Source organism: Corvus hawaiiensis, chromosome 26 (genome assembly GCF_020740725.1).
Source record: "Corvus hawaiiensis isolate bCorHaw1 chromosome 26, bCorHaw1.pri.cur, whole genome shotgun sequence".
Classification (NCBI taxonomy): domain Eukaryota; kingdom Metazoa; phylum Chordata; class Aves; order Passeriformes; family Corvidae; genus Corvus; species Corvus hawaiiensis.
Genome location: NC_063238.1, coordinates 8,904,566 through 8,928,950, shown reverse-complemented (window position 1 = coordinate 8,928,950; position 24,385 = coordinate 8,904,566). Strand labels below are relative to the sequence as shown.

General features: G+C 44.9%; 1 protein-coding gene across 1 annotated transcript; it reads right to left on the bottom strand.

Moving 5' to 3' along the window:
• Positions 1-11,800: 11,800 nt before the first annotated feature.
• Positions 11,801-20,421, bottom strand: LOC125317140. Its single transcript, XM_048286818.1, has 5 exons — positions 20,370-20,421; positions 19,790-20,222; positions 19,151-19,283; positions 17,991-18,060; positions 11,801-12,382 (listed from the first exon to the last, which is right to left on the bottom strand). The coding sequence occupies exons 1-5, from the start codon at positions 20,419-20,421 to the stop codon at positions 12,306-12,308; spliced, it is 765 nt and encodes a 254-aa protein (XP_048142775.1). The 3' UTR covers positions 11,801-12,305.
• Between the last annotated feature and the right edge of the window lie 3,964 nt (positions 20,422-24,385).

Genomic DNA, 24,385 nt, shown 5'->3' with positions numbered 1-24,385 from the left:
CATATTGCTAGCGTGCAAAAATTCCATGTGTGCTAAAAAACAACAGCATATGGTTGGGTGGGGTGTGACCAAAATGAACATAGTTATCACATTGTGAACTTTCTTTTTACAGACTTGATTAAATAAGGAAGAGGGGGGCAAAAGGGGGGGGCATCTAGGACGAGAACCTGGAATCCTCTTAGAGTCTGTCCTTTCAAGTGCTGTGTAGTGAACAGAAAGGTTCATCTTGCATAAACTGCAGTTTAAAATAGGAGACTGACATTTCATCTGAACGTGAACAGGTAGACAAAGTAAAGGTGGAAAGAAGGCAAGATATCTCTGGGGTGAATCATTAGGGGAGAATGGTAGGACATGCAGGCCAGAGGGGAGCTTCAGCCCTCCCTGTTTGCTCTTAGAAATTAGGTAGATTGGATTATTTGCTTTGAGTTAGGTAGAACAAGTTTTAAGACAGTTCATTTGCTGGGACTGTGTGTTTCAGGATGTTTAAACTTTACCATCAGTTCTTCTCAGCATAATTTTATGCTGAGGTAATTGTAGAAACAAATAATTTAAGTAATCTCTGATTGTGACTGTATATATATCCACGGTCATTTTTTTTTTACTCAGGTCTCTTTTCTGTTGAGTATTTGAGACCTTATCAGGTCCCCATATAGGAACATCTAAAAATTGCGCAAATCAAAATCAGAAATATTTCTCAAAATTTATGTCTAGATACTTGACTTATCCTTCTGAATCCCTGGTGGCAAGGTTGAAACCTTTTAAGACAGTAATATCAAAAAGCTCAGGTGACCAATATCAACGTGCAGTTGTTTTGTGTGATTGTGTGGCTGCACATAAAACCCCTCAACTGAGTGTATCTGAGTGTAGTCGTTGTTAGTGTAGGATGCCTGCCTAGTTTACTTTGCTCTTGTCTGCCTTTTCTGTGCTCTTCTTGGTGCAAATACACCAACAGGAGCAGAATCCTTATTTGCTGGCGCATCACATACTATTCTATCTGGTCTCCAGGTGTGAGTACAACAGCACCCCACCTTTGCCAGGTAGCAGCCCTTTGCAGGCAGTTTTACTGCCCGGTGCTTGGCTCTCTGCATGACCAGCACTATTGTCCTCTGGGTGGCCAGGGAAGATGCCTTCAATTCATATTCCCCTGTTAAACAATGTCATTTCTGTTGCAGAGGCCAAACACCATCACTGGGCCAAGTGAGCTATACAATGCAAAATGTGCCTTTATTTTCTGCATGAAAGTCTGTCAGATGGCTAAAAGTTAAAAACAGTCCTAATTTGGCTCTGTTGTTGAATAATTGGTGATTTCTGTGAACTCTGTAATCTACTCTGGTTTCTAATGGTGAATTTCTTCATGCTTTTGTTCTTCCCTTTGTCTTCTCAAGTGAATGGTCATACTTGAGCAGTGTTAATGATTAGAGATTGGCCCAGTTTTCTTTATGTTCTTGCAAACAACAAAATAGCAATTCACATAAAAGCCTCTTCTTGCAATTTCAAAGGTAAGAATAGAAAATTACTTTGGATGACTTTGCAACTTTGGAAAACCTTTGATTTTTGCCCAGAAGGGCCATTGCTCATGTTAATTGTGTTGGCCGAGACAAAGCATCTTTTTCAGAAAAAATTTCAGGTTATTCTGTGGAACAATAGGGTCTGTCAACATTTGACAAGTCTTCCATATCTCGAGGGGAGGATCCAGTTGATGCAACAAAGTGTCAATCAGGATGTAGAGCTGCAGGAAGTTAACTCATGCGTACTCCAGGGTTGTCCGGATCAGAGGAAGAACGTGCCAAAAGAGCTTACCCATCATAACCAGCTGAGAGATGAGCTATTTATGAAAGACAGGACAGCTTGAAGGGCCCTGAACAGTGATCTCAGGAGACGTGTCCCTCAAGGGATAGAGACATGCTTCATGTCCTTGTACAGTCACTTGAAGCAACTTGACGTGAAAATACTAAATAAAACATACAGAAGCCCCAAGAGGGCATTTCACCAAAGAGCCCGAATGGGAATTATCCAGCCTTTTAGCAGGTGTAGGGCCCTGCCTGAAAGTGGCATCATAGATGTCTCCTGAGTCTTCCCACTAAGCCAGTAATGGATCTGCAGCTTGCCAGATAGTCTGTCATAGGCTGTCAGCCACGGCTGGGAGGAGGGACGGCAGCCTCTTTTGTTTCCATGTCAAGCATGCAGAGAAGGGACTCCTAAGTAGATAATTCAAGGGGAAACAGCTGCTGGGTTCTCAATTCTCCATGACTCTCTAATTTTGCTTTCTTCTCTTAATGTATTTGCTGCTCCTGGGTGAACGTTGTGTGCTGACAGTCAGACAAATAACGAAATTCTATAAACGTCACTGAAAAACTACTGTGAAGTGTAGCTATTTTGATGCTTATGGGAGAACAATTTGAAAGGCTTTCCTTAATATGTGGGGCCATGGATGGATAATTTTAAACTGCTGTAAAAGGGCATGCTCACTTGGTTTCCCTAGTCCTGGTCTTTTAAGCCAAACTGAGTATTACAAACTCTTCTGGTTTTGTGATTGTAAGGATTTTTTTTCCTCTTTTAAAAAGCCTGAGCACCTGACGTCACTTGAATATACGAATATATAATATTTCACTTAAATAAATGTTTGAAGTGTGGCTTGAAAATGTAAATCCTGTAGACATAAAAAGGCAGACTGTTGTTAAACAACCCTTCCCACCTGATTAATGTCCTACAACTTTTAGGCTAATGTCAGGCTTCTCACTCATGCTTTCGGGTATTTTGGTTGACAGTACTTGGGTGTTTGTATCACTTAGCAAACTGCAAAAGTGTCGATGAAGTCCAGTAAGAAAAACTTGTCTTGGACAGTTTGTTTCTGTGAGAAACTGACTGGCTTAGCCAGAGCTATATAAACATAAACCCCTCTTACCTTCTCCTGCACCATTGCCTCAATCCTGGCTCAGACGGAGTGTGCAAAATTTGCGGTTTGTAATTGTTCTGAGCCCGGCTAGCCGTGGCGCTGGGGTGTTTCTGGGGCCTCCCTTCTAGGCAGGCTTTTTGTGTCTTTACCTGCGTGCCGTGTCCGCTGGCTGTTGTCGGGCTGCCACCGCGTGGGCGGGCTCGCGTCCCCAGCCGGGGCCGAGGCGCGGCTGCCGTTCGGAGCAGCAGTCAGCAGATGGCGCCGTTGGACCGGGCAGTGCGGCGGCCTCGCTCCCCGGCCCAGCGCCGGCCCGGGCTGCGGGCTGCGGGCTCCGGGCTGCGGGCTCCGGGCTGCGGGCTCCGGGCTGCGGGCTGCGGGCTGCGGGCTGAGGCCTCCGGGCTCCGGGCTCCGGGCTGCGGGCTGCGGGCTGAGGGCTGAGGCCTCCGGGCTGCGGGCTCCGGGCTGCGGGCTGCGGGCTGAGGCCTCCGGGCTGCGGGCTCCGGGCTGCGGGCTGCGGACTGCGGGCTCCGGGCTCCGGGATGCGGGCTGCGGGCTCCGGGCTCCGGGCTGCGGGCTGCGGGCTGCGGGCTGAGGCCTCCGGGCTCCGGGCTGCGGGCTGCGGGCTGAGGGCTGAGGCCTCCGGGCTGCGGGCTCCGGGCTGCGGGCTCCGGGCTGCGGGCTCCGGGCTGCGGGCTGCGGGCTCCGGGCTCCGGGCTGCGGGCTGCGGGCTCCGGGCTGCGGGCTCCGGGCTCCGGGCTCCGGGCTGCGGGCTGCGGGCTCCGGGCTCCGGGCTGCGGGCTGCGGGCTCCGGGCTGCGGGCTCCGGGCTCCGGGCTGCGGGCTGCGGGCTCCGGGCCGCGGGCTGCGGGCTCCGGGCTCCGGGCTGCGGCCTCCGGGCTCCGGGCTCCGGGCTCCGGGCTCCGGGCTGCGGCCTCCGGGCTCCGGGCTGCGGGCTGCGGGCTCCGGGCTGCGGCCTCCGGGCTCCGGGCTGCGGGCTGCGGGCTCCGGGCTCCGGGCTCCGGGCTCCGGGCTCCGGGCTGCGGCCTCCGGGCTCCGGGCTGCGGGCTGCGGGCTCCGGGCTGCGGGCTCCGGGCTCCGGGCTCCGGGCTCCGGGCTCCGGGCTGCGGGCTGAGGCCTCCGGGCTCCGGGCTGCGGGCTCCGGGCTGCGGGCTGCGGGCTCCGGGCTGCGGGCTCCGGGCTCCGGGCTGCGGGCTGCGGGCTCCGGGCTGCGGGCTGCGGGCTGCGGGCTCCGGGCTCCGGGCTGCGGGCTCCGGGCTGCGGCCTCCGGGCTCCGGGCTGCGGGCTGCGGGCTCCGGGCTGCGGGCTCCGGGCTCCGGGCTGCGGGCTGCGGGCTCCGGGCTGCGGGCTCCGGGCTGCGGGCTCCGGGCTCCGGGCTGCGGGCTGCGGGGGTGTCTGACCCCGCGGCCAGGCGGGGAAGCGTGCGCTGCACCCGAGCGCTGTGTGTCTGGCTGAGGGGCAGCCTGTCAGAAACTTCCCGCAGGCAGAAACGTGCTTCTTTCATTCCCTTTCACATCCATCACAAAGGTGAGGACGGGCGCAGCATTAGCCGGTTTATTTAGTATGTATGCTATGGACGAATGAAGGTTGCTGGCCAAAGAGTATGTTCATGTTGTCAAAATGCTTTCTTGTTTGATCTTTCTGACAGTCTGCAGGACAGGAGCCTCTGTTCCAGTGTTTTAGTTTGAGTCAAGAAGGATATTATGACCTAAGCACCACAGGGTGGTCTCAGAGCACACAAAATTGCTTTCTTTAGGATGAGATCAAGAAATCCTTATGCAAGAGGCACAGAAGACAGTCACACTCCAAACACATCTGCTACAACTGTAAAGACCCTCAGACCCCAAGCAAAGATTAGAGGCTTGACTGAAGAAACACCCTCCAAAACTTTCAGTGTGGATGCTCTTGGCTCCAGCTGTTTCACTGTATGGATCCACTCCTTTCAGGCTGTGATAAGTGTTAATTTTCACATAGCCTAAACCCACTGTAGTGTCAGCTGACAGAGATAGTGGCCCATAGGGGAAAATGAGTGCCTCCAGTTTAGATACCTGCCTTTGCGTCAAGTAGGTGATGTGGATAAACCCCATAGTGATGAAAGGCTTCTGGTTTCCATACACACAGAGGCAGTGTGGGCATCTTGCTGACTGTGCCACTTGTAATTTGCACTACTGGCTGTTCAGAGAAGAGATTCAGGAAATAAATTCTTTTTTTTCGTTGTTGTTTCACTTTTATGGCATGGTCTCAGGCCTCCCACAGACTCAGGCAGGTGTTTCTGTGTGAGTTGTGCTGAGTTATGCCAATTTTGAAGGCTTTTTCCACCCCCGCCTTAAGCTTGTTGCCATTCCTCTTTTAAATCCAAAGCAAAAGCTGTGGAGAGACATTGAGAAATTTGTTCTTATCCCCACTCCTTTGAAAAAAACTCTCCAAGTACAGAGATCTAGAAAATGGTGGTGTTTTCATTCTGCAAGCTGGCATCACTTACTAACACTGATATTTTTTGTAATAGCCAACCCTCAAATATGATATTTCTGGAAATGAAAGTTTTAGTTGCTGGGTAAAAGAGAGTTAATAATCTGGCATTTATTTAAAGGTTATGTTTTCTATATTCATGTAAAGTTATACTCAGTGGCGCACAGAGATGGGTGGTAAATGCTGTGAAGACTCCAACAACTTGGTGTGTGGGCATCCAGCACCTCCTATCTAGAACATATTCCAGGATCATTGCAAAATACATTTAAGGGAATTTGCAAAGTCCAAAATCTTGGAAGCAGGAACCACCAAATTTGGGCTTCCTGTATTACTTTCACTCTTGCTGAGCTGTCTCCTGCAGTCATGGCTGGGAAAAGGATTTCTTGTGATATTTCCATGACTGTGCTGCCAATGCTGCATGGAGGATGTAGTGAGGCTTCCCAGACAACTGTAATTCCAGCCTACTCCAACTTCTTCAAGTGTCTGACTGTTTTACTGCAGCTCTTAATCCTTCAATTGAGGGTCTTTGGGTGAGATGTCATTGTGTTTTTATGGAAAAATTGTAAGAAGTGGTAAAACAAAAATTTCAGTAAGATTTCATCAGGATTGCTCATGTGCTGAAAAGTAATCATGTTCATAAAACATTGTTGAATTTAGTCTTGTTTTTATGCTGTGAATAAGTTTTTTATTTGAAATTACATTGAATAAAATTTTATCAAATTAGAATTTCATTTAAATATTCTGCTTTCCTGTCTAGATATTTTGAAGGACCACAGCAAACCTGGAAAGGAGTCCTGTATCCAAAATTATGCTTAAATAGTTAAGATGTGTTTCTTTATTTAACTGGGTATCTTATCAGGTTGTCTTTGAATTGCTGGAAAAATGAGTAAAAAATACTGACATTTTTCAAAATGCTTTTTTTTTTAGTGACTATAAATTGCCAACGAAACCTTACCCTCTGAGCCTAATTTGTAATAGTCAAGGATATGTGACAAAGAGCTTGTTTTTTTTTTAAAAAAAAGTTTTTAGTGCTTTATTCTTTAAGATGGATTGAAGGAAATATGTTAAAGACAAGTTGTGCCAGCACTGCTTAACCTTCTAGTATCTTGGAGATTATTTCTGCTGGCTTTGTGGGCCTTTTCAGTGTGATCCTTGAAAATGCTAATTAATTTCAGGATTGCTGTGTGTGTGATATGCTTTGACATACACAGAAAATTAATAATAATATAATAATCTTTCTAAAAGAATTTTGAGAGCAATTTATAGCTTGTGCCAGATGTCAGTTGACTGAGTAATTTAACACACTTGTGTAACTGAAAAGTAATAGCTTTTGCGAGCTTGCCATGCTGCTTATGGATATGAATGACAAAATTTATGGGTTTTTAGCTATGTGCATAATCCGAAAACATTCACTCCCTCTTGCAGGGAATAAGCAGTACCAGAAGTGAATGTGTTTTAATCATCTGAAACATATAGCCCAAATGCTGTTTTATTTGTTTAAACTAGGAAAAGACATAATTCCTCTAAAGGAAGTGCTGTGAATGCAAGACCAAGAAAATTGTTCTTGTCCTATCAGTAGCTGCAGAGACCACATCTCCATAAAAGTCATTAAAGCAGCAAAGACAGCACTGTCAGGTTAGAAATTGTGCTAAAAGATATACTAAGCCTCTGGCCCTGGAATCTAAAGTGCTTCTTCCTATGTTTGTGCCCAGTGCAATGCCACCGAATCTTGCAGGTTTTAGACCTAGGTGTGACCCAGGGGATGGGGTTTAGGGAAACCACCAGGATCCCCCTTTCCAGACTTGAACTGCCTGGAAACCATTCAGCCTGAGATGGAGTTCTTCTAGAGCAGATACAGAGAGATAGGCACCTCTGGGAGGAGGTTCTTCCCCGAAGGGTGGTGGACAAATTGCTTCTTGTGGGGAGCCAAATCTAAGTAAGATTAATATCTCTGTCCTTTCATGCAAATGATGAAAAACTACAGAACTGAGTGGAGGGTGTTCCCTTTACCTCTCAGGAAAAAGACAATTTCACAATCATCCTGCAAGTCATGACACTGAGCGTTTCTAATTTGTTCCAATTTTACAAAAAGTGCCATACATATTTGTTTTTGTTCTGATGCCTAAAGATTTTCAACTTTTTCAAATATTTGTAGCTTTGTAGATATTAATATATAATTGTATAGTTTCTAGCACTTTCTTACTCTTTGTCACACTTCAGAACAGCAGCTAACCCTTTATGTCACATTCTTGAAATTTTGTTTAGTCTTATTTTCAAGAAAATAATTTCTGTTTTGCAGCAGGACTTCAGAGACATAACAAGAAATAGGGCAAAGAACCCCCTGCAGAATCTCCAAGGGGCAGACCCAAAGGTGGGTTACCAGGACAACTGTTCTCCTATTGGACGTACCTGCTAGATATACTAATTAATTAGACTTATAAAAACTGTGAAGATTTCATGCCACGTGTGCACACAGCTATATTTGTGCACCTGCAGGCTTTCATTAAAAACTGTTCTTTACATTGCCACTTTTAATATTGTTTGCAAAGTCTTTCTTTCAATTCTAGGCAACAGTTCCACCCTTTGAAGCAAAACACCTCCCTCAGATCTGGGCTGCTTATAAAATGTCTTAGAAACTCATGTCCGTAGTGCTGCATGGTTGTGGTTCATCCCAGGTTATTGGAGTGTCAAAACATACCTGGCTCTCCACTCTGCTGCCAACTCCATCTCCATTACCACTATTTTTCTGTCTGAGAAAGGATAAGCCATGCAAGGATGCATTCAGGTGAACAAATGTGGGGCTTGTTAAGTTAAATCAAATGGGATAACCACTTTGGAGCGTAAGGAAAGGAGCTACAAGCCTGGTGCCTGCCTGCCTGCCATCAGTTTCCTCTGGCTGAGACTGTGATCTCAGCTCCAGTACAAACTGAGTGTGCTGGATTAAATATTGGGCTTTATTTTCTTTTAATATTTCTGTTTGCTTGTTTAATTGTTTGTTTGTTTGTTTTAAAAGGTGTTTGTGCTTCCCCTGTAGTCTTAAAAGTAGCAATTAGCTTGCCCTGAGAATATTATACCCAGGAATTTCCCATGCATGCATTTAGATGCCCAAATACATCTTTGAATCATAGGTCAACAGGCAGAAGCCAGGTGAGGAGGAGGACTGGAAAAGAATTGGTTTAATCAAAAAGGGATGGGAAGTCAGTGAACAGTACAAGACCACATTATCTGCTTCACTCAGTCTCCTGAAGTCCCACTGATTGAGAAGATCTGTTACTCATCTGCAGAAGAAAGAGGGTGCATACCATCAATGAATTCTCCAAAAAAAGTTACGAGGATTATGAATGAGCTGGGTTGTGATCGCTGCTTACCATAATTTCTTTCATCTCCTCACAGCTTTGATGTCTATCAGTTTTTCCATTTAAAGATAGTAGTAGAGGCTCCTGAGAGTAACCCACACATGCAGTGCCTAGCAGGGAGGGACCTAGGCTTTGAAGGACCTTCCATAGCTAAGATTTTTAAAAAAGCGTTACAGCATATGCTAAAGTTGTTCTACGAGTCTTTTTCCACCTTTTCATAGGGAATGTTTGACATGGTTATCCTATTGACATGTGTTAAGGAAAACGGCAGGACTCTCAAGGGGTTTGGTTAGAAAACAGTTTTTTCCATCAGTAACCAGCTAGGAGCTGATGCTCTTTAAGTCATCCCAGTCCATAGCTCTGTAAGCTGATCACAAACAACACCTGGACGTGTTTTCTCATGTGCAAAAGCACAGGGTCAATACAGGGAAAGCAAGGGTAACCTTGTAAGTGCTGCTCAGACTTTATTGGCTTATACATGAGCTGGTCTCAGCACCATAGCAGGACACAGACTGTCTTGCTTTTTCTTCTCAAAAAACCTGTCCTCCAGAGAATGCAGGTAGGCCCTGTGCATAAGCACTGTAGATCTGAAGTTCCTATAAACCTATATGTTTTCACCATATCTCATAGGCAGATTTTAGTGGTTTTGTGTGAGATTAGCTAGATGGTTTAGGCTAGAGGGATAGCTAATGCTCTGCCTCTAGTACCTTCATCTGAGGAGGTTTCCCAGTTGAGTTTGCCAGTAAATCTGAAGAACATCTCTGAGTCAAATATTTTCTTTGATTTTGGTTGAGAATTTTAAATCCAGCTCAGACGATTTCATCCAGGCTCCTCTCATGAAAATAAGAGAGGAATATTGCTTTTTCTGTCTTTTTGAGACCAAAAGAAGCATGGAGTAGACCCATATTCTACAGGCAAATCTTTGGTTAGCTCACGTTGCTCCAGACAACCTTTACCTTGTTTACATCTCCCTGCAGATTTCACTGAAGTCAGTAGAGATGCATACAATACATCAATGCAAACTTTCTTCTGTGTAAGAGCAACAATTTAAAAGCAATCTGCATTCCTTGTAACAGTAACTATGTTCACTTAAATTATAATGTTGCAGTATTCTTGTTAGACAAGACATGATTAATAGTTTTGATAACAGGCTTAAAAATCTGCTCAATATAAGTCATGCCTTCCACATTATTCTGACTGGAACCGTGTGCTGTGGTTCTAAGAAGTAATTTGCTTATTTATTTTAACAGCCCATTTAATGAAACTTTAATGAAGAGCAGTCCTTACGGCAATCTTGAGGTTTGTGTGTGTAGGAGGAATATTGGATCAACGTCATCTGTAACATTTTTAGCTTGGGATTTTTATTGGTGTGTTAGTAGAAGGCCTGTGTTTGCAGTCTACTTTTGTGGCAGTGCCACAAACTAAATGCATTTTCTCAAGAGACAAGGACTTGCCAAATGCTGTCCTTGTCACAGGAGAGTCTACATGAGTAGCTACAACATCAAACTAACCATAGCTGCAATTGTTTCTTTTTCCCTTCTGAGAGGAGGGAGGCTGTATTGGGTTTGAGAAAACTGTAGCAGCAAGACTGCAGGAGTAAGATGCTCTTTTGGGTGTGTGTATGTCTGTATGGTGGCTTACTCCCCCTGCTACACCCTCCCCAGTAATGTATGAGAAGTAAATTTTTTCCTCCGATCGGAAACAAGGATGAGTTTGGAAATCTAATCACCTTTTTTTTTTTTTTAAACTTTCCTTCTGGCCAGCCCTACTTTTAAGTTAGCATATTCATACAAAATGGGGAGTTCTGAGGTTGACTAGGGATGTTCCTTAGATCACCACTGCCATTATAAAGCCAAAAATCTAAAAAAGGGTAAATCCCTTTTGTATGGCTCTATAAGCAGCTCTACTTGCTGATTAGATTTACATATCAATGCACTTCGATCTTTTTTCCTTCGGAGCACTTCTGAATTAAGCCTTTTCTTCAGGGCAGTTGTTAAACCATGCCACTTAGGAGCTTGCAGATATTTCCTGGGCCATTTTAAAATGTGACCAGTTATCAAGCTTTGTACTAAAGTCCTATGTGCCTTTTCTGAGTAACAGCGTTGCTTTTTTCCCCATCCTCATACACAGTGCTCTGTTGCTTCCTTTTGTTTTCACCCTTGTGAAAGTTCAACTTGTTGTGGTAGTTGCTGAAATGTAGGAGGAAAAATTCTGGGTTTCGCTTAAGCCCTGCACGTCACTAGTTGGTCCTCAAAAAGGGGATTCCCATTGCAGCTCTAGCACTGACAGAGCAGTGGGAAGAGGAAGTGTATGGCTTGGGTAGTTGATGTAGAAAGTGGAAATGCCCTCATTTGCACACTGGCAGGAAGAGAATGATACCGAGCTCTGTGCTGGCGCACACCTGGAGTCACTGGGTTGGGGATCAGACTGGGAGGCTGGTGGTCAGTCGTCCTCCCTCCTGCACTGTTCTTGGACTGGACTGTCCCCACAGTCCTTCTGCTGTACCACTGCTGAAGCACTTGGACACAGAATTTAGCACACATGCTTTTTGGAGAAAACAAAGATAAGCAGTGGAGGGTGTTTTAGTAAAATCTGTTTACTCATGGAAACTTGTCTTGACTGAGCCTTGAGGAAAGGGAGGACAGCTCACATGAGCAAGCACTGTTTTCTACCTACCTTGTACACACACACACACACACGTGCATACTCATATGCACAGACCAGCTGTGACCAGTTCCAAAACCTACTCACAACACAACCAATGGTTATGAAACCACAGTGTCAAACTGGAAGCCATGGTATATTGCTACAAGTATAATGGTTTGCCTAGAAGAGCAAGCCAAGATTTCCCAAAAAAACACTGATGTAGGGTTGAGAACCTGATTTTTTGAAGTGGTGGCTTCAGAAAATGAGGGTCTTCAAAGCCATATTAAGCCTTGACTATCAGAAATATGAAGTCAACTTTTTGCATCCTAATATTACTACTACCATTAGTAGCAAAACCAGAAACATGTGAAAGAATGTAAGAGCATCACTGTATTGTGAACAGATAGTAAATGTAATTGTTTATTAAATAATCTTTATTAATACTACTTTAAATTATTAAACTGATTCAAGAAGTCACCATTAAGAATGTACTTGAATGTATTTTTGAATGCTTTTGTGAACTGATTCATGAACAAAGGAAATGGATTAGAACTTAAAGTAAACACCATGGATGTCTTCAGGCTTTAGTAAGTTAAATACAGTGGAAGCACTTTTACTTGGGTGGAAGGAGCAATAGAAGGAAACCTAGAATTAAGTATTTTGAAAGATTTTTTTTTTCTTCTATAAATTCTGTGTTTTAAACTTTCTCGATTCTCTAAGTACCTTTGTTTTAGTAAATGTGCTATTAAGGTAGGTGTATATATATATATATATATATACATACATACACACACACACATATGTATCTCTATGTACTGTATGCACATGATGTCCAAATGTAACACTTGGGAATAAATAAGCGTGTATCCTGCAGACATGATGCTGTAGCTTGAAGAGGTGGTCCCTGACAGGAAAATTTGGCTATGTAATAGTTCTTCCCAATAGCATGCTTGACCAGGTTTTCAAAGTCTCTCCTTTCTGAACCACTTTCAGACAGACTAATAACAAAAAAGGGAGAACATCACAGGTTAAGCAGTTTATGCCAATGCTAAAGTGAACTGGCAGAGTTCTTCACAGTGAATTTACAGATTTTCTCATTATGCCCATCTAATACCCAAAGCCCTCCTTAGAATTTCTTTCACAGCTCTGATTCCTATAGAGCTCTTAAGATTTCTGCCCATACAAAATTTAGAAAATGTATCACTTTGGACTATTGCCCATACATCAGACTGTCCCAATTAAGTAGTCCCTACTGCCCCTACTTGCTATAAACACAGTTGTATCATGTAAGTAATAGAGTGCAGCAGACAGAATCACTTGAATTAGGTCCTGAAAATCTAATGTTTGTAACATTTCTCCCCTGTCCTGCCAGGGCTTGACCTGCAAAAATACTTACTTCGAATAAGAGAGTTTCCCTGATAACCAGTACTGTGGTGGTCACAGCTTTTTTACACTGGGAACTGAGAAACTGTACTGGTGCTTCCCAAACTGGGGACACAACCTGCCCAAGGGCTGTGTGATGTGTGTGTATATATATGTGTGTTTATCTAGTCCTGCCAGGGTAGGCAGATCTCAAGAGCTTTAGATGGGAGTCACTGAAGCCTGGACTTAGTTCCAGTGCTGAAGTGTGGGCTTACCAGCTAGTGACTATCCTTGGAATTCTCCATGGTGGGAACCAGCCATTAGATGGAAGACTGTAAATGTTGTTGAATTTAGATACCAGTTGTCTGGCAATTGCTGTGTCTGAAGCTGGCTGGTGGTTCTACAGACCCTGCTGTGCCATGTTGTCTTCACAAGCCCTCCTGAGAGCTGTCTGGAGGAGGGGTAGTCAAGCTTATTGCATGGTATTTGGATGAAAAAAATAAAAGAAAACTGGATAAATAAACTTCTTAAAATTACTATTTCTTGTTTCAGTAGCTGGGCACCCTTGAGATGGTATATTGAAAAAATAAATTAGGATCCTGTTCACAAATCTGTGATCTCTTTAGAGATGCAGATTTTTTTCCATAAGTGATGAAGTTTTCCAAACACCTTTTAAATAATTCATAACCAGGAGCAGAATGTAGAAGTCTTTTAACTACAGAATGTCAAGTCCCTTTTCTTACTCATCTTGATCATATTCTCCAGTTTTTTTCTGTGAATATTCCAGGGTTTTGGTTTTATTTTTTTTCTGAAGATGTTTGTTTGGAAGAGTTCAGACAATTTTTGACCCTGTTAACATACCTATTTCACTATATATTCTCTCACTGTTAGGCAAACTGAAAAAGTAGGAAATTCAGTTCTGCTAAATTGGGTCCCCAGAACCTCTCCAGATCTCCTAAGTTATTTTCCTCCAGAACCTTCAGAAAACATGATCTGTTAGTGTGATGTCAGCTAATCCTTCTCTCCCAATAGAATCACTTTCTAAGCACGTCAGCTCTCAGTAGGGACAGGGCATGCCAACTCTTGGGCATTCCAGCTCCAGTCAGTTTCACCTAGGGGTGGGGGTTCATTTCACCCAGCTTTACTCCTAATGCTGAGTTGTGTTGGTGGTTAAAACCTCACCTTGTCCTTCTCAGCCAGAAGAGCAGTGGTTCCTAGTATGGCTAAGTTGCTAGGTTTCTAAAATTAAGGAAAACACAGGAATCACTTGCTACAGGATGTAAAGCCTGAAACATGACAGGGAAATGTGGAGTTTTGGATGAGGAACATACGATATACTAGTGTGCATTATGTTGATTTGCATTAGTTAAGGAGTCTATATGTAACACAATAATTTAGTATTGCCTTGTAACTCCAGCTGATTCAAAGCCAACTTCCTAGTGCTTATTTCATAGGGATTTTTCAAGGGCATTTTAAAAGATCAACCACCTTTCTCTTTCATTGAGAAGGCTGTTCTGATTTAGCTCTGATATGTGAAATTGCTTCACAGGAGTTGTAACTGCCTTTTCCTGTCTGGACTTAGCTACTGCTTCCCTTTGATGGTCTTTCTAAATTCCAGATCTGGGCATAACATAAGCAGAAGGAAGGATTTGTCCTCCTGTTCCTTAGCAGACTTCCATATCCCCTCCTTCAGGGCAGGCTTTGTGCTGGAGTTGCAGTCCCAGGGCTCAAGGTTTATCCCAAATCACTGTCTTCTCTGCCCTTCATCCTACTTCATGTGGCTCAAGGAAGAAATACTCTGCAGTCAGGAATCTAACACAGATTCTGCTGACAAGTTTTCATCAAAAAAATACTCTTCAAAGGCATCCCTTAATCGCTTGGGACCTGTTGGTTGTTCTTGCTTGCTGGACAGAATTGTTCTTACTTTCTGAGAGGGTGAGTGCTTGAATAAATTGAAGAAAACCATGTGTGCCTGGAGGCGTGAAAATCTAATGATTTTTGTGTTTGCCCACAAAATATTAATGTCTGCTGGAAAGAAGCTTGCTTGCACAAATGTCTTAAGCTGAACACAAAACAATGAGCATATGCAACTGAAGAAAATGCGCTGTAAGTTAAAAAAAAAAAGTAATTTTCACAGTTATATTGTTCTTTGAATTATTTGTCTCCTTTGTGTGCTTCTCCATATTACTATATAAACTTCTGAAATTGGAGTATTATTACTCTTCACTTAACTTTGTAGGGAATCTCAGTCTTCATTTCTACTCAGCATCAGCTGCAAGCTTCCTAATAAATGCTCAGCTTCTATATTCCTCAAATTTTTGAAGCAGTTTCACAGTTTCCATACAGATGAGCTTGGATAGTCTTTCATCTTTGCTCTTTCACATCCACGTGAGCCACAGAATAGCCTTCATCTTGCAGGCTTATGCTTTGTATCTGGAAAGGCAGCATTGTTTGCAGTTTAAGATGGTAAAAAGAATCACGTATTTTCAGTTCTAACCTCTTGTTTTCCTGTATTTAGGATTTCCTCAAACTTTTGCATCCTTAGGTGGCTTTTCCCTCATGCCTTCTTTGTCTCCAAAAGCGAGAGAAAATAATAATTAAAAAATGATATGAATTTTATATATTGCTGAAATTTATAATATGGTGTAACATGACGTAATGGACTGCTAAAGGTTTGAAAATGGATTAATGATAACGTAGTTGATATCTCGGGTGCATTTATTTATCCATATTTTTTAATCTATGTATACCTGTGCATGAACCACCATGCAGACAAAAACGCTGTATCTGAGCTCCGATGTCTCTTAATCGTAAGTATCGGGATGTGCCGCTCTTTGATTGCTTGCAGTTAGTACAGCATAAACCTCATTAAATGTTCTTTTGTCAAACCACAAAATCTATAAGCAAGTTATCTTTGCATTTTCCTTAACTCTTTGCTTAAAATCAGAAAAATTAATAAAGAGAAAAGCTTTTGAATCCCTTGATTTAGAGAATTCATTCCCAGCAGTGTTAACGAAGCCGTAACATACCTGGTTTTTCTGTTCCTGTAAGCTTACAATATTATTGACATATTCAAGTCTATCTTATTATGCAAGTTTTGCATAATAACAGAAGGAAGAACAGAGAATTATTTGTATAGCACTGCATTTAGGATTTTTAAATAATATTTGTAAGAAAAAAATGCTGATTCATTGAAACCGAGCAGTGAAATTGTACATTCTGTTAAATTACCCAATTCAAAAATACTTTGAATGAATGAATTAAAAGACCTTGTTGTGAATAGTTTCTTTTATTTGAAAATACTTCTCTTTCTTTCCCTTTCTCACTTTCTTCCTATGTCTTTTTGATTGGCTTTTTTTCTCTGTCTCTTTGTCTATTGCTCTCATCCTTTCTTTCTCTCTTTTTCTCCTTCCCTTTCAAATCAACCTTCTTTTTTTATATAATCATCCTAGACTTTGGGCTCTTAAATATAATTAAATACTTTTTCTTGATCCAGGCTAAGCTCTCCTCTATTTTTTTTTTTCAGATTTTGACATGTTAGAGAAAACAATAAGAATATTCTTCCTAGTAAATTAATTCAGTTAGTCTTAAAATAATTTTTTTCCTGTCCTCCACCAGCTTATGAGAAGGCTATTTATTAATTTATATCCCTTTATGCCTATGTTAGGGTTGAGATCTTTTTTCAAGATAACATTAGTGCTGACATCCTAGTCATACAATTACCGCTTTGCCTATCCTAGTGTTGTTTCTTCTCTGGTATTTGCCAGAGTTGTCATGCCTCCCCTCTGACTACATTTTGCTGAGCTGACAAACTAAGTTCTTGTGATTAGCTCATGACTGGAGATTACTCACTCTCTTTGCTGTCTTGGCAGCCCTTTGTCTGACCACAACTGATCGTACTGTACATAATCCCAATGTAGGCTTCCCTATACCTAGGGTTATAGCAGAAAATAATTTCCTCTAATAACATCCCAATTTTTTTTCCAGGGCATATCACACATCTGGCATAACAGATATTATATTACAAAACAATATTCTAAGTCTTATTGCTCCTACTGCATCCAGCCAGTGGTAGTCCTAACTTACAACATGAAACAGTTTCATTAATTCCAGAGTGTGATCTCCCATGTTCTCAATTGACATTAAATTCTGTTAAAGTCATTATACTTTTTTTCTCACATAATATTCCAGAAGTCCTGTATTTTTCATAGACATGAAAAAGTGTTTCTGAGACATATCTGCTATTATAATGTGTTTCTTCTTTTAAAGTAGGATTAATGCTCTATTTTGTGTATATATATTATTAGGAAGGCCCTGGATGCATTTAATTGACTGCCTTAAGTGTATAGTGTGAGCACTGACCTTGGTCATACCTGTTGCTGTGTGAGCAGTTTGAGCCTTCAGTTCAAGGGGGTTCTATAGTCCCAAAGTGTCTGTCCTGTCCTGACAGGGTGCTGAGCACACGGGGGCTCTTATTCCATCCAGAATGGGGCTGTGGGGCTGAAGCACAGCTGGGGACTGCAGCATGTGCTGCAGCACCATCTTAAATCCAGACCTCATGTAGGGAAGGATGGGATTCCTTTCCAAAGGTGTATTGCATCCTATGTGCTTCAGGCGCTTCATTGTGTGCATTTAAGCCTGGCTCTTGAGCTAGGAGTACAACATCTTACTAAAAACTCAAGCTTACTAAAATTAGGCTTGCAAAATATAAGTGCAGAAGATCTATCTGACCAGGCGCATATGTTGATTTGATGTTATATTGACCATGATAAAATTAACGCTTCCTTTGTCTTACCTGACAGGTTTCTATGTATTTCTTAAATAATTGTGGCCTGAAACCCCTAGCTGGTGTCACTGGTTTGACTAAGGTGGGGAATCTGACATTTTAATTGTTTGAAATTGAGCAAAAGAACTGCAAAGAAGAAAAACCCACTGATTTTTTCTGTTTTCTTTTGGGGTTTTGGCACTCTTTTCAAGGAAATTATTTCTTCTGTTTGGCCTTTAGAATCCTCTACAGAGGAGAGATGAGGAGCTATAAATCTTTAAAATAGGTCAAAATCTCACTAATTATTGCTTTAATTAGTGACAGCCACATTTTTTTTTATTCTTTTGTTCAATTTAATAGAGTCAGATATATCCCCATTTTTCTAATTTCAAAGAAATTGTGCCCTTGATTTTTAATGGACTTCACCCAGTCTGTAGATTACCTGGAAGTATCCATAGTGAAAAATTTATAGGTTGTACCTTTAGTTTTTCTGTCACAGCTGCTCTTTTCGTGTTGTCCACAAATACTAGTATACTGAACATAAATTTTCTAAAGAAGAACAAATAGCAAAAAGTTCTTAATTAGCTTTGAAAAACAACAGTGTGAAGAGATTTTACAGGGGCCTGTACATTCATTAAAAAACATTTTCTCAGTTGAATGTCTCACACCCTGGACGTAGAACAGTAAATCAAATCATAAATCTTTAAATGGTCCAAAAATACTTTCAATAACTCTGATAGGTCTAGTTTGTGAGATAGGAATGATGTATAGCATAATTTTTGGGTTCAAAAAAGATTGCACAGTTATTTTATACAGATTGTGCAAAATGTTATAGTGTTGAACTATAACCCTCTGAAGTCAGGAAGACCTACAGGTGTTAGACATTTCCATGTTCCAAGCACTGTAAAGATACTTCAAATAATTCTGTAATTCTTTGTTAAAATTGTTAAGAAAAGAATGCTATTGCCTTGCTTACTAACTCCTTTACCAGCTGCATTCATTAAGATCCATTAAAATACACACTAATAAATTTCTATGTACAGAGTATTTTATTTTTCATTTCCTTGTACAGAAAACTTAGGCAAAACCTGTTAGTGATGTAGTTAAAAACCTTAGATTGCATTTAAGTACTTTTGTACAAGCATTAAGTGTGTATTTTCAACCACATAGCTTAACATGCAACCTGTACTTAATTGCTTAATAAACAGAATTACTGCAATATGGCAAATTATAGACCAACCTTAGTATGAACAGTTCATGAGTTAATTTAATAGTTTCTTGATGCTAATTAAATTGTCCATAATTTACAATTTGAAATATTTTATACTATAAGTGTATTTAAGATTTGGTATTTCTTCCCCATTTTCTGATTGTGGGATATCTCTAGTAAGATTTTCTTAAGACTATTTCAGACACACAGATATTTAGTATTGAGTAATGTGGTGCTCTTAATGCCCACCATGCTATTAAAGCTGTTCCAGATTAAGCAAAAATTAATTCACATTAGACTGCAAATTACTATCTCTATTATCTCACTCCTGAGTTATTGTGGTAATTGATCAGTATCAGAGGAGCTAAGTAATAGAAAAGAAATGCGAGGAGTTTTGTGCAGAGTGTGAAAATGAGTCTTACGTCATACCTTTGCTGGCTGGCTCATTGACTCTCCCGCCTTGTGGCAGTCACTGCCGTGCACCAGGCCTTGAAGCACCAGACAGGTCACTTCTCCTCTGCTTCTCCCTTGGACTGGGAAAGATCCTGCTGCTGGCACAGCTCTGCAGGGTGGAGACAGTGGGACAATGCTTGTTCTGCTGGAGGGCTTGCTTTGCTTATTGCCTGACTTACCTGTGCTCTACACTTTTCTTAGCCACCACCTTGAGTACAGGAGGACAAGTGAAACAAAATAAAATGTTGGTATTTAATCTTCCTAATTCAAAAGCTAAATTAGAGGCTTTTAACTTTTTGAGAAAGACTGTGTCTGTAAACTGGACAATAGCTTGACAGTGCCTCTTGCTCTAGTTTGTCCCTGAGTGAAACCGATGCCCCAGACTGCCTCAACAGCTGCAGTAAGCAGGTAGTACCTCATTTCCCTTCATATTTTCATGACACAGATGATACTCTATAGCTCTGAATTTAAATGAGACAGATAGCCTTGATTCCCACCGGGAAGGTATGAAAACATCGCTTCTCACGCTCTACATTGCAAAACATTTAGAATGACGTGTGTTTGACGTTTTAAAGTTATTTTTCATTCAGAACATTGCTTCGAAATGGTTCATACCTGAAGTTTCTCAGGTTCTGCCACTGAGGCGCAGAGGCAGCGCTGTGCCGCGCCGCGCCGGGATTGCTGTGGATTTGCTCTGCGCTGGATTTGCTCTGCGCTGGATTTGCTCTGCGCTGGATTTGCTCTGCGCTGGATTTGCGCGGCGCTGGATTTGCGCGGCGCCGTGCGCGGCCGCCAGGGGGTGCGGCAGCGCCGGGGGCCGGGCGGGGGCGATGGCGGAGCAGGAGGAGGAGGAGGAGGAAGATGAGGAGGAGGAGGAGGCGGAGGATCGCCTGCCGCCCGCCCGGCCCCGCCTGGAGCAGCCCCGGCAGCCCTGGGGACAGGCTCTTCTCCCGGGGCTCCGGCCGGGCGTCGCTTAAGCAGGGAAAAAGGAAAAGTAGGGGTTTTTTTTTAAAAGGCGTGGGGGAGGCAGGACATTGCTGTCTTCTACCTCAAGGGGAGGCTGTCAGGCAGTGCTCACCACTCCTCTCTGTGGGGAGCCGTGACTAAGGTAGCCCCAAGAAAAATTGCTGAGAGCCGGGTTTCCATTCCGTTTCCAGAGCAGGAAGGAAAACGGTGAATATTAAATGCTGGTTACTTTCAAATGCCGCCACCAGAACCTCAATGCGCCTACGACAGCAGTATGACATCGGAACGGGAAACGCACGTCTCTAGATGGCACAGTTCTTCACCTGGGTCTTCAGATCTTCATTGCATCCATTTTTTACGTGCTCCATCATCTTCATCACCACCACTATTACTGCTATTGTAGTTTAGAAGGCAGCAAGGAAGGCTCCCTGTCTCTGGAAGCTTTCCAGAAGAAAGCTCCATCTATTCCAAAGAAAGTTCCATTTCTTTTCAGGCATTAAGAAATATCTTAAAAGCTACATTGCGTGATTGGTGGTGAAAAGTTCACTTACATATTTATGTTTCCTTTCCTACAGAACTATAGAATGTTTATAACAAATCTGTAGCACTGATTTCCGAGAAAACAAATAAAAGTAAAATGTGGTGAAGATAATGTCTCAGCGCAGGGGTGGTCAGCTCATGTTTGTAATCCTGCAAACAGTTTAACTGAGTGCTTCAGGCTGCTCAGGACACAAGGCATTTAAAATACTTCCCTGCTGTCTACCTGTGTGAGGGTCAATCTCTGCTGTGCATCATCCTGGCTCGCACACGAGCAGGCGAAGATGGACTTTTTCTCTGTTCTCTGCTTGAGTCCCCTGAGATCCTGTGAAGCGCTGGCAAAGGACATATAAGCAAGAAGCAGTAATGAATAGAAATTGTGACAATCTGATGCTACACAGAAAACACAAAATGTGCATATACGTGTATAGGTAGATGTGTATATAAGAACAGGTATCTCAAAAGAAGAAATGAGAGCAGCTATGTGTCACGGCAGGAGCAGGCAAAAAACTCAACCCCTGCTCACTGAGCTGAAGGGAAAGGAGTAGCCCATGTGCTTCATCTGTCGGCTGGACAGTGCAAGGATGATTACATGGGGATGAAGAGGTGACAGGCTGGGGAAAGGACAGGAATTCTCCCCTTTTATCCCTTTGCAGAGAAGGGTGATCAGTCCAATCTGCAATCCAGTTTTTGGTAAAAAAACCCACTGCTGTCAGGCTGTCTGCTGAGCGCAATAAGAAAGAGGACAAAGCTCTATGGCCTTCAGGCAGACAGTGTTGTTATCGTTATAGTTCTTGTGGCTACTGCTGTTACTTAGTTGTTTTGCCTTATTTAGTGTTTGAGAGCATGCCCTGCCCTGGCTGGCTGTGGCCGCTGTTTGACGGATGGAGAGCAGAATTAGGCCGCGGCAGATGGCTGTGGACGGAGTCAGGATGGGAGCGGGACAGAGCCCCCGCAGGACTTGCTTCCAACCCGGCTGTTTCAGAGTGGGGGTAGGAGGGACTCGACGGGAAGGATGCGTGGGGGGAACCTGCAGGGAACTCCGCCGGGGCAGCGACTGTGCACTGCGCATCGGCGGAGCCTCAGGCCAATCCGCTCTCTTGCTTGTCCCCGCACCCTTGCCTTGCTCGCCGCTCACTCCCGTCGGGATGCAGGGTTTTCTTCAGCCGCGGACGGTCCCGTCCCGAGGGCCACCCGGTGTCACCGGGGCGCGTCTGCCCGACCGGGGACAAGCAGTCCGGCGGCCCGCGGAGGGAGCGCGGTGCCACCGCCAGCACCAGGGACAGCGCCCGCAGCAGCACTGTCGCTCCTTTGTTCCACCGCCGGCGAGGCCCCGCGGAACAAAGACTTCCGCCGCCGGCGGCGAGGGGACCCCGGCCTCTCCCCTCCCCGCCCCCGCACCCTCCCCGCACCCGCCGGCGTGGCCCTGCCACGGCCACCGCCTCCACCGGAGCCGCGTCTCCAGAGTGCCGGCCGCGCACGCACCTGCCCCGTCGCACGTCGCCCTGCCACCGCCGCCCCGCCACCCTCCCCCGCGCGTAAGCTGCCCCGCACACCCTACCCCGCCGCCGCCCCCGCTCCGCGCTCGCCAGCCGCCGCCTTGCGCCTCGCCCCGCCGCCCAGCCCCGCGCACAGAGCCCGCATGCCGCTCCTCCGCCTGCCCGCCGCTCCGCTGCCCGTCGGCACCGCTCTGCGCCGCTCTCCCCACACCGTGCCCATACGCTGCTCCCTCTCCCCGCCTCTCCCTTGCAACCTCCGCACACTCCTCTTTTTCGCGCATCCAAGCTGCCTCTCCGCACATGGCTCTGCTGCAGTGCCTCCGCGGCACCTCCGGCACCCCCCGCCCCGTGCACCAACTCTGCACATGGCTCTGCCGGCCCGCGGCACAGACGCTGCTCCGCTGCCCCCCGCGCACTGCGCCGCTGCCCCGGGGGCCGCGTTCCTCGGCTTCCAGAGGAGCCCCGCAAGAGGAGGAGCCATTACCGAGCGGGCACTCCTAGCTACCGGCTGGGCGATGCGCAAAGAACAATCCTCGCGATGATAATATTAGAAAATGTATTTATTTCCCATTAATCGACTTTACATGGTTCAGCCCAAGAAAGCGAGAGGTCGAGTCACCACTACCTTGAAAAACCACCACGGCTACCGCACCGTTCCAGTAGCCCCCCACGGCCCCGTTACCTGCTGCTGACAACTGCCCCCGCGGGCGCCCGTCCCGTGGCAGCGGCGTCTCCTTTCCACCGGGCTGAGCCAATCAGTCCACCAGTCCTAGTTAGTCTCGGTTTCCGTAGGTGAGTACAGGTTGTCGAGCTCTTTATTGCTTTGTGTCTCCTTTTCTTTCTTTCTTTTTTTTTTTTTTTAATTTCTTTAGCTAATTGCAATTTTTATTATTAACGTTATTGTTATGGTATGTTCTAGCGAGATCTTTCATGCTGCTTTGAGGATCCGCTCTTGGCATTCACCGCGTGCCTTAATTGTATGACATTAAATCAAGGTCCGCTGTGAACACGGAGAGTCAGAGCCTTAGAGCGCTCTCTCTCTCTCTCTCTCTGGAAGCAGAACAGCAGCTGATCCCCGAAAAAAAACCCGGTAATTTCCCTCCGCCCTAGTCCCAAACTGGCCCGGGCTGCGTATAACTCATGCTCCAGTTTTCTTACTAGCCAGTCTGTTGTTTGCAATGCTCAGGAAGCTGTTAAATACGTATTTAATCGATTTAAAAAAAAAAAGAGATAGAAAATAAGCGTGTGCCTATTGCACACTTCCAGACGACTGCTTTAATTTCACCAGCGTCTTCGCATGAATTTAAACACAGGAGTTGACTCTCCCCGACTCGACGTCTGTCAGTTGGCATCCCTGGCTGAGAGGAATGACCGTGTCTTCCCGGCTGTCTCGGTCCGCCTGGTTCTGCGGCTCCCCTGGAGCACGGGCGGGGGGAGCCCGCACCCCCAGAGCATCCCAGCTCCCCTCGGCCGGGGGAAGGGCGGGGGGAGGGGAAGAGGGGATCTTTCGGCGATGAAAAATGAAAGGGCAGGACGTGTCATCTTTCTTTGTAAAGCAAAAAAAAAAAAAAAATTTTACTCACTCGCACCTGCCCCTTTCCCGGGAGGGTCTGGGCAGCCCATCTGGCCTGCCTACACTGAACTGGCGAGTGAGAAAATGAGGGTGAAGTCATTACAATAAAAAAAATAAAATTAGCCTAAGCTTTTATTATTATTATTATTATTACGCTTTTTGCCATCTTTATCGCTTAGGTTCGGGACCATTCCTTTTCGGTGCGGACGGCGCGCCGGGGAGGAGCGGAGCGGCCGGGCACCTTGCATCACCCTGCGGGCTCGACCACGGCCGGACCCCAGGAACCGGGCAGCTGACCTCGACTGCTTCCTCGGCGCCAGGCCCGGGAGAGAGAGAGGAGGCGAAGCGGGATATGCTGCGGCTGCACGCGGTGGCGGCCGGATCCTGCAGCGAGCTGGGCTTCTCAGAGACTTTTCCCGTAGCTTGCCGGGGCATCCGGGGGCAAACTGGGAAGGCGGCTCCGGCCCCCCTTGGCACCGCAGCTCCTGTGTGCGGCCGCCTGGAAAACAGACAAAGCAAGAGCGTTAGAAATGCAGGCGGGGAGGAAAGGAAAGGCAGGCTGGGAGGGAAGGGCGCCGGGAGCCCGCACGCCGCGCGGTTGCCAATGACAAAAGGGAGAGAGGGGGGAGTCAGAGC

What these genes read in the sequence shown, in the direction of transcription:
- LOC125317140 (XM_048286818.1), bottom strand. Translation starts at nt 20,421, where the DNA reads ATGTCATACTGCTGTCGTAGGCGCATTGAGGTTCTGGTGGCGGCATTT. An exon ending in CAGAACCTGAGAAACTTCAG is followed by an intron (nt 19,284 to 19,789) that starts GTATGAACCATT and finishes TCCACCCTGCAG; the next exon opens with AGCTGTGCCAGCAGCAGGAT. An exon ending in CAATGAGCCAGCCAGCAAAG is followed by an intron (nt 18,061 to 19,150) that starts GTATGACGTAAG and finishes GTTCTTCTTTAG; the next exon opens with AAAATTTATGTTCAGTATAC.